The following is an 11,873-nucleotide window of genomic DNA, read 5'->3' as shown; positions in this document are numbered from 1 at the left end:
TTCAAGGGGACAGAGGGGGGCCATTGGTCTTCGTGTGAACAGAAGGTGGCATCTGATGGGCACTGCGAGCTGGGGGATTGGTTGTGCTAGTAGGGGGTATTATGGGATATTTAACAGTTAGACAACGAGTCCGAGTTGCTTATGAGAGAATAGGCAACGAAGGCGAAGCCTGAGTTGACTATTCGCTCATGCATAGACAACGAAGGCAAGTTGTCTAATTGTTGTAGTATACACCCTGTACATAGATATATTAATTTCGAGAAAATAGTCGATAAACCGCAATTACACCAAAAATAATTTATTTAATTCAATTTTGTACGGTCGCGCGAGCGAATTTTTTCCAAACGTTCACCATCACGAATAGACAATGGTTGAGTAGCAAATCAGAATGTTTGGTTTCTAATACAGCAATAGTCGGGTGTATACTAAATGCTGATATTGTGCACTTCAAAAGCTGGATAAGTAATGTGAGGTAACGTGGTCATATTGTCATAATAATTAATGTTTGACACCTTGTGCTTTTTGTGGTTTTATGTTTTTGGAATTTTACATAGCGTCTGCAGCGATTTTTTATGTACGTGGTATAGCGATCAAGAATCTATTCCAGTTCTTTTTACTATGTTAAGAAGTTATCCACGCGTGGAGATTACACACTTTATTTTTCGTTTGCTCATGTAGAGTTACATTGATTACACCTTATTTTTCTCCCAGTGATATATTCTTATAATTATATATGTACTTACAATATTAGCTTATACTAAAATCGTTTGCTGATAACTACTTATAAATATAGAGAGTATTAGCCTAAACAATGGCTGATATACGTTTACAATTACAATTTATGAATCGTATGTGGTTATATTTATGCTATTAAAACTTGTTGCTTGACAATTACAAATTATCGTTGTCGATATATTTATACAGATTACGAATTGTCGGGTACTGAAATACTTAACGTTTTATAAAATACTTATTACTTATGCTATTACAGATTATCGTTATATACTGTTATACTGATACAGAAAAGTACAAAATGAAATAATATAAAGATGTGGATTACCGTTTCGTGCTAAGCATTTACTGCATGCCAGACATAACGTCACTTTGCACATATAATTATTCAGAGTGATTTCCACATCTACCCAAGCAAGGTTTTACAGAACTTGCCAGTGCCTCCAAACTGGATTTCAAATTAGGGCAGTAATAGACGCCTTTGTGAATGTTACTAAGGTAGGCGAATGGTATCTTCTTGCCATCCTCACAGATAATATACACCAAAGACCCTGAGTCGTTTTTTTTCGCAAAGATGTTATCGTCAGACACGTCTTTTATGCCATAAAAGCCGTCATTCATTCCGTTTTTGAATCCCGCATCTTTTTCAACCAAATTTCCTCTTCTATGCCCAATTTCAGGACTAAATATTCCAACCGAAACTGGTCCATTCATGTTTTTTAATTTCTCAGTGACTACCTCTTCAGTCGCCAAAGTGTCCTCAATACCCGCGTCGTTCAGGAATTTGACCGCATCGTTGCAGTCCAAATATCTATCAAGTTCGATGAGGGCAATATCGTTCTTGTCGTTGTATAAACCACAATAAAATTCACCAAGCCTTCGAGGTTCATCTCCTTGGTACTGATATTTGTATCCAAAACATCCCCTGGCGTCATTTTCGCAGTCTGTCTTCAGTTTTTGGTGTTGTTGGTATAGGTCTCCTGATAATTCTCTTTGGTAACAAACGTGATAGCAGGTGATTGCGTAGTGTTTCTGTCCGCGTAAATCCCCAAAACCAAGAATACTTATTTTTCCACTGCCTCTATTTTCCCCATTTGTAACATGATGCGGATCTCCTGATCTTGGTCCTCGAAGAAAAGCAGATCTACTGTTTTTATCGACTTTTTCTTCGATGAATTCGACAAAACAGGAGATATTGTTACCAAATATTTTCTGCAGTTGATCCATGGACGGTAGTGAGTTTTCTGAGTGGGTGATGTATATTTTCCACGTTCGATCCTTTTTGCCATCAAAACCAACATGGAATTTTTCCACTCCGGGTAATCTAAGAACCGTATAAAAGAGAAAAAAATTAAGTTCAATCTTTGTCAAAAAATTGTTTTTAGCTAATTGAAAAGAGCTCTTAGACTAAAAATTAAAAAAATTGGTAGTTCTTTCCGCAAATCTAACGTATATCGAACGTATTCTAAGATGATCATGTGCACAACAGCATTTCTTGATGATAGGATTTCACCTTCATCGTTGTTTACCTTAACAAATCTTCCTTGTATTCTTTCTTAATGTTGGATTTTTCGTCAAATATGTTTGTTTCAAACCACTCATTCTTTGGAACTATTGAATTTATACATAATAGTTTAGTATAAATATTAGCGTACGGCGTGATTAAGTTTTATTTGAAAGCGAGTTAGTAAAAACAGTGTGTTAATTGTTAATTCACGGCAAACCGGATGTATGATTCATACATCGTCGCGATCCAACGTTTTGACACCCAAGTCTTGTGTATTTTCATGAAAGTGCATGGGTTTGGTATTGTTATTAAGTGTAAATATTTGTAGGGATTATTCTACCACGTGAGAAAAATTATGTATTCAGTAGAAAGATTAATTGCTGAGCTAATAATAGCTAACAATGCAGCTTACCGCTTCGCTTGCTACTTTTGTCCTTGTTGATATGTTTGATATCATAACGATGATCAGTTGAAAATAAAACAAGAAAGCGTTAAACGAAAGTTTTATTAAATAAATTGGTAATACATTAAACAGCTTAAGTGGGTTTATATAAGACTATATAAGCGTGCATGAATGCAGTAGCTACGGTAACTATAAATTTTACCTCTTCTAAAGCTACACTGTTGCCTCACGCTTGCATTAACTGTGATTAACTGTGATATAGGTTTGTGCCCTATGTAAAAAGTTACGTTTATCATCAAGTTATATTTAGGTAAAAATGGTAAAATTGGATAATATGCATCCAGTTTAGAATCGGTTGTCTATAATAAATCACATGGTATAACTTTGCTATATATAGTATTCCGTATCAAATCACGATTTTCCATCAAACAACCTATCGGGTCCACCTTAACTAGCTATATACAGGATTTTAATCTTGACGAAAACAAATTGTGAAAATTTATTTAGTGATATTAGTGCTTAACTAGTTACTAATCTACAATGCTCCCTGAAATATGTGGTTACAAGTTTATGACATATAAACCGCAACATCTGCTAAAAGAACCACAAAAAAATTTCGTCCACACTTTTCTCAACATTTTTGATGAAAATTATCAAGGTAGATAAAAAGCAGCGTTGATGTTATTAAGCGGTTTGACAGCATCGAAATTTATCGATGTTGTTCAGCCAATTATCACCATATCCACGATATAGACCAGTGATATAATAACCAGCCTTGGAACAGTTTGACCATCCTTCTTGATTAAACGATGTTCCAACATCTTCATCATAACACAATCCATATCGGTTAGGATGATTGTTTGGTTTGCAACAATAGCCTTGTTCGATTCGATGTAATTCATGTAACACGTCGTCGCCATCAGCATTGCGATATAACCCATTTAGAAAATAACCCACTGGACAAACGCTCGATTTGTTATTCCTTCACATAATGGAAGTAAAAATATTCAGAAATTAATGTCCTCATCAACTGCATGTGTTTTATATGATGATGTTATTTGAATAAGTTTTTGCCTTCGAAATTCGATTGAGATTTGGGAATGGCGTCAAATGGAGTCACATGGATATGTAACCGTGTGATTCGCTATAATATATATATATATATATATATATATATATATATATATATATATATATATATATATATATATATATATATATATATATATATATATATATATATATATATAGCTCCATTGTTATATTGTTATGAAGGGAACAAACACAGAAGTTCAGACTTGGTTAATAAACGATTTATATTTAAATTTCCAATTATACCATTGTTGAATCACATAAAAAGCTAAATACTCACGTGTCGAAAGAGCTCCACCAGTCAGCTATTTGACACTGGCTATTCTGACCGCTGCACGCTTTGCAACTCGCTTTAGGGATCGCTTTACAACATTTTGCTTTTTCAAGTAAAGTGATGGGATCGCTGTCGCTGTTCGGAGGACCTCTATAAAGTCCCGTGATAAAGAGATTTTCCTCGCCACATTTCGACCAACCCATACTGTCAACACTTTGCGACCAGTCCACATGAGAACATGCTAAAGGAGTCGTTGAAAGATGATGTCAAATACGATTTCGGTCATGCAAGCTGGTGTATGTAATCTATAGAAACGTGCTCGCGCAGGGAAATCAGATAGAAAATTTTATATGCATGTACAAAGTGAATCTTAGTTTATTTGAGATAATATAGCCAAATCATGTTTTCCAGTTTTTTTACCTTTTATAGCAATGCACTTACTAGATCAAGGGCCGCGGAGTCAGTTAACGTTGAAAGTCTGGATGATAGCCGGGGGGGAATGAATGATTTGGCCGCTCGCATTTCTTTTATTTCATTAAGTTGTAAATATTTTGTAGTATTGCATTTTAATGAATAATGTACTGATTTCACAGCCGCGGCAATAGATGCGTTCCGAAAAATATCGAGTAATTCATCTGCACAAATTTATCAGGTGGCTTTAAGGAGTTCATCAAATATTTGAAAAACTCCTAACTTCCGTTTCCCATTCGAAACCGGAAGTTAGGAGTTTTTCAAGAAGTTTTTCAAATATTTGACTCTCCGTAACTGTTAAAATTGAGCAAATGAATTATACTCGATATTTTTCGGAACGCATCTATTGCCATGTAATAAACAATTGTGTATGTAAGATAGCAAGGCTTACTTGTTGATTGTTGTGGTGTCGTAGAGTTGGCTGGGGTTGGATCTAATGGTTTCTAAAAATCAATGTAAAAAGCAATAATTTTTTGAAAATTTGATTTTTCCTAGTATCACTTTATACTCAAGCAGAAATAGTTTATAGACATTCGTCGCGAAATTGTTTTTGTTATTTTTCTGGTAGCAATTATGCCAACAGTTGCCCATTTAACATTGCAAATTTGACTGGGAGAAAAAAAAAATAGGGATTAAATTTAGTTTGAAAAAGTTGGCCGTTTATTTCAGAAATTCACTTTATTAAATTAATCGATTAATTCTTTGTACGTATCGGAATTGCCTGAATATGAAGATAGCTAGTTATTACATTTTGTTAACCGTGATACCGTTACACTTTAGGAGACAAGTTTCATTTATTATGAATGACTTGGATACTGGCGTAGCCAGCATGACGATTTTGTCCCAATATGTAAATTTCGAGTTATTACTCATATCTTTAAAAATTCATTGATTTCGCAGTCAATGAACACCAAAATATTAGCATTGCGGGACAAATTGTCTGGCTTGCTACGCTGTAACTTTGGATATCATGCAACTTAGATTTTTCATTGGCTTCAGATAGATGTCTTTAAACAAAGTGAAGCTAAGAAAAAGGAAAGTTCATAAACAACAATTTTTAACGACGTCTTGAGAACAAATGGAAGAAAATTTTCGTTTGAGAAATTTCTTACCGCGTACATAAACAATTGGCCTGAATCTCGCTACTTAATGCGATCAAAACAAATCAATACGTTGATTCCCTTTCCAAAATTTCATTTTCTTCTGGCGGACAATTTGCATAGCTTTTTGTGATAAATGCAGATTGGTTACGTAATGTGCATACTTACCCCATTACAATCGACCAGTATATAATAATCATATTCCTCATCTTCAGTCAGCTGTTCAGGAGATTTTTCCGAATAGACCTCTGTCAGTAACTGACAGTTTTGTATTTCTTCACAACTTCTCTGTTTTTTGAAGTTGACAGATCTACATCCATTTTTTGCTGCACATTTCATAGCGCATTCTGGTCCCGACTCGGCGTGAATAATTTCGATAGGTTCAGCGTTCAAACGATAGCCTTTAAAATTACAAAACAACGTGTAAGATTTAGCTTTAGTTGTGATTGATAATTACATGCTTTTGTTTGAACAAATTTACTCACATTGTTATGTTTATAAGGTTAATAAACACGGTTCTAAACCAGCCTTGTTCTATTGAACAGCTGCAAACGAATCCCAAAGCTTACCTTCATTTGATCCATCGAAGCAAAAGTCATACCCATGAACAAAAGGTTGGAGATATAAAAATATCAACAATAGAAACATGAATCTCAAAAACACGATAGGCAAACATGAAGCTTGTATCGAATTTGAAGCCATGACAGCATTATCCTAATTAATTCTAATTTTGTATGTTTGTGTGCCATATTATTATAAACAACTATAATATATTCACTCTCTTTCCCTTGCAAAGGAGCACTAATTATCTGTGTTTTCATTAACTTGCCTTTAAAGAGCAATTGCCACCTGTGCAAGAGTTAACATACGTAATGAGGTCACGTTTTCTCGCATGCGCATAAATTCTGTTTTTCGTAGAAAATTTAATATCTTTTAACAATTCTATACCTGTTTTTTTCTCACGACTTTTTCAAAGCAATCGACATGCAAGTATGAAACAAACTGTCAGGAAAAAGTTGTAAGAAGCTTGTGAATTATCAAAGACTTGCTCACAAGGCTGTTCCAATAAGAAGATCGTTTATTAATTATTTTACACTTGTTATCATGCAAGGCTGTTCCAATAAGTCTTGTACAAACTTTATATAACAATATCTTTACAATTTTTTTTCAAAATATTTTACCGTTTAAGGTCGTTGCATGGGTACACGTGAATTTAATACTTAATATAAATGCAACTAGTAACGGTCTTTTCTTTTTTGCCTTGTCCCTTAACCTGCCTTTTATAGCAAATGTGTTTGAGTGTGCGTAAGTTAGCTTTTATACAATATACAAGCGTTTTAATGCATTTTGCAAAGGCGTTCATGTAAACCTCAACAAAAATTATTATTGTCATTCATAGTAAACATTGTTCACTATTTATCGCAAAATTTCAGATTAGTGATTCTTTACCTGGATAATTTGATAACATCAAAATTTACAGGTTTCTTTTTACAGTCTTTACGTACACAATAAATTTCTGTGCATTAACGAGGTTTCTGGATTATAATTCCAGATTCTAGCTTAGTTCCCGAAATAGTTCTGATTCTGAATACCGTATTGTATCGGTACAGTATATTCATATTGTTAAGTGTTTGACAGCATCGAAATTTATCGATGTTGTTCAGCCATTTACCAGATCCTCGATAAAGACCAGTGACGTAATAACCTGCCTGGGAGCAGCTTGACCATCCTTTTTTATTAAAATATGTTCCAACATCTTCATCATAACACGATGCATACTTGTCAGGATGATTCTTTGGTTTCCAGCAATAACCTGCTTCGATACCAGATAATGTGCCGGCTCCAATGTTGCGATATAACCCATTTAAAAATAACCCAGAGGGCAAACATTCCATTTGTCATTTCCTATGTTTAGAAGACATTAACGCGGATGTATAAAATACATTCTGTGGCATTTTGGAGGTCCGGCAATTATTAACAATCAATGTATTATTTACAATATATTATTTCAGGAAGTTATATGAATTAAATACATGGTGCATCTATAGCTATAATTTTGCGCAGTGATTTGCATATTTAAAAAAGGTTTTAGTAGTTTTCGTCTCTAAACTTTAGCTTAATCAAAAAGAAATTTAACGATTTTCATTGATAAACACAATTACGTCGTTTTCTTTCCTAATCTTTTTTCTGTTTTCCGTGCAAGCTCTATAATTATCCAGAGAGTAGATTTCACAATCCTCAAAAATACGTATGCAGCACATGTATAAACAAATTATATTATACCGGAATCGTATAAAATATTTTACTTACTTGTCGAAAGAACTCCACCAGCTAGCTTCTTTACACTGGCCGTTCTGACCGCTGTACCCAGGTATCGAGTTACAACATCTTGCTTCTTCTAGTAAACTGATCGAATCGCTGCCACCTTTGAGGGGACTTCGATAAAATCCTGTGATAAGAAGATTTTTTGCGCCACATTTTGACCAGATCAATGGAATGTCAAAACTTCCCCACCAGTCCGCATCAGAACATGTTAAAGGCATCGCTAAAAGTTGAAGTTAAAAGTGTTTTGCGAAGTTTATAAGGTAATCATGATTTCATGCGCTTGGGTACCTTAGAAATAAAAGATTTCAGAGAGGAGGTGTAAAATGACTAAAATTAATAATGGAAAATTGTCGTAGGGCCGGTTGTATAAAATTCTTTAACTACATTTTGCATAGTTTAATCCTAGTTAACTCAGAAGTTAAAGTTTAAAACTACTATTTTATACAACCAACCATGCAGCCCCGGTTGTTAAAACCTGCATTAGCGATCCGTAAACTATAGATTATAAAAAATACATGACTTTATAAAAGAAGTTTACAATAAAAATGCCCCGACGCGGTTAGGGAAAAAATAATAACACGATTAGTTACTTGTTGGTTGAGGTGTTGAACTCTTTGTTTCTGCCGTTGTGGATGAAACTAAATGAAAGCACGATAGCTTATTATGCAGTAAAAATTACTTTTAAGTATACGGGTTGCTGTCCAAATTACTCGGAGCGAAGGAGATATGGAAGCATAAACAAAGCCGATAAGCGATTAATCATTATGTATAATTATTGTAGATAGCGTTACCATTCTATTAAAAGTTGTGTTTTTTTGGTATTACATTACATTGTGGACTTCCTAGGACTTACTTGTCGACTGTTGTTGTGTCAGAGAGCTTTGTGTCGTAGAACCTAGTAGCTTCTTGAAATCAATATAGAAAAGAAACGAAAATCTCCTTAAAAGGAAATAGCAATATATTTTTTATTTTCTCATTTGAAAGAACTTTGAAAACTAAATTTAATTCTCTTTTTCCGTTTTTTTATATCTTCCTCACTTCTACAATAATTTTGATCAAAAGGAATGAAATATCAGCCATCTTGGATAATTTGGTGACGTCACAACAGGGGTTAGCCATATAAAAGTAATCGTTGCTAGCCAAATATTGATTTGTAGATGTTTTAAAGGTGTTGAGTGATCTTGATATTTCGAAGAGCATATAGAGTATAGTTTTGAGTGCAAAATGATTAGTGGTTGTCGAGATAGAAATATTGCGTAACGTAATGTTGTAACGTAACTGCATATCTACAAAAATCCAAGATATTTCATTCCTTTCGATCAAAATATTTGTAGAGGTAAGAAAAATATGTAAAAACGGTAAAAGAGAATTAATAAAGTTTTCAAAGCTCTTTCAAATGAGGAAATAAATAAAAATATTGCCATTTCCCTTTAAAACTGAATGTGAATTCACTACTCATGCATATCGAAAAAGTATGATATATATATATATATATATATATATATATATATATATATATATATATATATATATATATATATATATATATAATATATATATATATATATATATATATATATATATATATATATATATATATATAGGCTTTTATTATGTACACAGACGCCGGATATGAGCTCATGCCAACTGATTGGCTCTCTCGTAAACAGATATTTGCTCGTACCTGTCTAGTAGAAAAACGTAAACAAAATGGTGACAAGATTCGGTGAGTAAAGCGATGATTAAATTCAACGGGTTTTTTTATAAAAGTGAACCAAAATGCATGCACCGAAAGGGCGACAAAATTTGAAATAAAATTATTCAACATACAGTAGGCTGAAAACTATAGGTTTACAAAATATATTAATACGGTTTGACAAAATAACAATTAGCTTTTAAAATGCTGGAAAAAACACGATACGGGATTTAATTACTGTATCCAACCTTTTTTTTAAAAAGTGTGTTCACTATTGTTCAAATTACGAATAAATTTGAAAGTGGTTTTTCAGCGCTTGTGTATATAATAAAACTGTTATTCTGCTCACTCTCGTCGTATATGACTAATGATATACGATTGCAAAACAACTGTTAAATATATCTCTCGCGTTGGGTCTGGTGTTTTATAGATGCACTTGCCAATGATCAAATAGTAGGGTAACTGGAACACTTATATATGCGGCCCAAATAATTTCTAATGAGTCTACTCAACAGTTATTTTTTGCAATAATGTTTCGGGTAATATGAGTTTTCGGAAGGTTAATTTACCGCTATTAAAGCACCTGCAGAATTTTGATATTTTATATTTTACATCGGCAGACTCTTTGGTGCATAACCATGCTTTAGTTATGATGTCAAATATTTTGATGTCAAATATTTTGACATGGATAACCACGCTGTTTTAATGGTCAAATGCTTGTCCAATTTAAAGTTTTTAGCATGTTTGGCGCTCATATACAAACATTAAACAATATACCCATGCTTTGGTTATGATGTCAAATATTTTGACATGGATAACCACGCCGTTTTTATGGTCAAATGCTTGTCCTATTTAAAGTTTCCAGCATGTTTGGCGCTCATATACAAACATTAAATAATATAACCATGCTTTGGTTATGATGTCAAATATTTTGACATGGATAACCACGCCGTTTTTATGGTCAAATGCTTGTCCTATTAAAGTTTCCAGCATGTTTGGCGCTCATATACAAACATTAAATAATATAACCATGCTTTGGTTATGATGTCAAATATTTTGACATGGATAACCACGCTGTTTTAATGGTCAAATGCTTGTCCTATGTAAAGTTTCCAGCATGCTTGGCGCTCACATACAAACATTAAACAATATAACCATGCTTTAGTTATGATGTCACATATTTTGACATGGATAACCACGCTGTTTTAATGGTCAAATGCTTGTCCTAAATTTAAAGTTTTTAGCATGTTTGGCGCTCATATACAAACATTAAACAATATAACCATGCTTTGGTTATGATGTCAAATATTTTGACATGGATAACCACGCCGTTTTATGGTCAAATGCTTGTCCATTTAAAGTTTCCAGCATGTTTGGCGCTCATATACAAACATTAAATAATAACCATGCTTTGGTTATGATGTCAAATATTTTGACATGGATAACCACGCTGTTTTAATGGTCAAATGCTTGTCCTATGTAAAGTTTTCAGCATGTTTGGCGCTCATATACAAACTTTAAACAAGATAACCATGCTTTAGTTATGATGTCACATATTTTGACATGGATAACCACGCTGTTTTAATGGTCAAATGCTTGTCCAATTTAAAGTTTTTAGCATGTTTGGCGCTCATATACAAACATTAAACAATATAACCATACTTTGGTTATGATGTCAAATATTTTGACATGGATAACCACGCTGTTTTTATGGTCAAATGCTTGTCCTATTTAAAGTTTCCAGCATGTTTGGCGCTCATATACAAACATTAAATAATATAACCATGCTTTGGTTATGATGTCAAATATTTTGACATGGATAACCACGCTGTTTTAATGGTCAAATGCTTGTCCTATGTAAAGTTTCCAGCATGCTTGGCGCTCACATACAAACATTAAACAATATAACCATGCTTTAGTTATGATGTCACATATTTTGACATGGATAACCACGCTGTTTTAATGGTCAAATGCTTGTCCTATGTAAAGTTTTCAGCATGTTTGGCGCTCATATACAAACATTAAACAATGTAACCATGCTTTAGTTATTATGTCAAATATTTTGACATGGATAACCACGCTGTTTTAATGGTCAAATGCTTGTCCAATGTAAAGTTTCCAGCATGTTTGACGCTCATATTATACAAACATTAAATAATATTACTATGCTTTGGTTATGATGTCAAATATTTTGACATGGGTATAACCACGCTGTTTTAATGGTCAAATACTTGTCCTATATAAAGTTGCAAGCATGTTTCGTGCTCACATAC

General features: G+C 33.5%; 1 protein-coding gene across 1 annotated transcript; it reads right to left on the bottom strand.

Moving 5' to 3' along the window:
- Window positions 1-1,305: 1,305 nt before the first annotated feature.
- LOC114538005 lies at window positions 1,306-8,122 on the bottom strand. Its single transcript, XM_028559117.1, has 8 exons — window positions 7,890-8,122; window positions 6,149-6,231; window positions 5,748-5,980; window positions 4,871-4,922; window positions 4,015-4,249; window positions 2,652-3,624; window positions 2,262-2,343; window positions 1,306-2,056 (listed from the first exon to the last, which is right to left on the bottom strand). The coding sequence occupies exons 1-6, from the start codon at window positions 8,120-8,122 to the stop codon at window positions 3,327-3,329; spliced, it is 1,134 nt and encodes a 377-aa protein (XP_028414918.1). The 3' UTR covers window positions 1,306-2,056; window positions 2,262-2,343; window positions 2,652-3,326.
- Window positions 8,123-11,873: the final 3,751 nt, after the last annotated feature.

This window comes from Dendronephthya gigantea, unplaced genomic scaffold (genome assembly GCF_004324835.1).
Source record: "Dendronephthya gigantea isolate DGI-Jeju-01 unplaced genomic scaffold, DenGig_1.0 000172F, whole genome shotgun sequence".
Classification (NCBI taxonomy): domain Eukaryota; kingdom Metazoa; phylum Cnidaria; class Anthozoa; order Malacalcyonacea; family Nephtheidae; genus Dendronephthya; species Dendronephthya gigantea.
The sequence above is the reverse complement of the archived record's forward strand: the minus strand, read 5'-3'. Positions and strand labels throughout refer to the sequence as shown.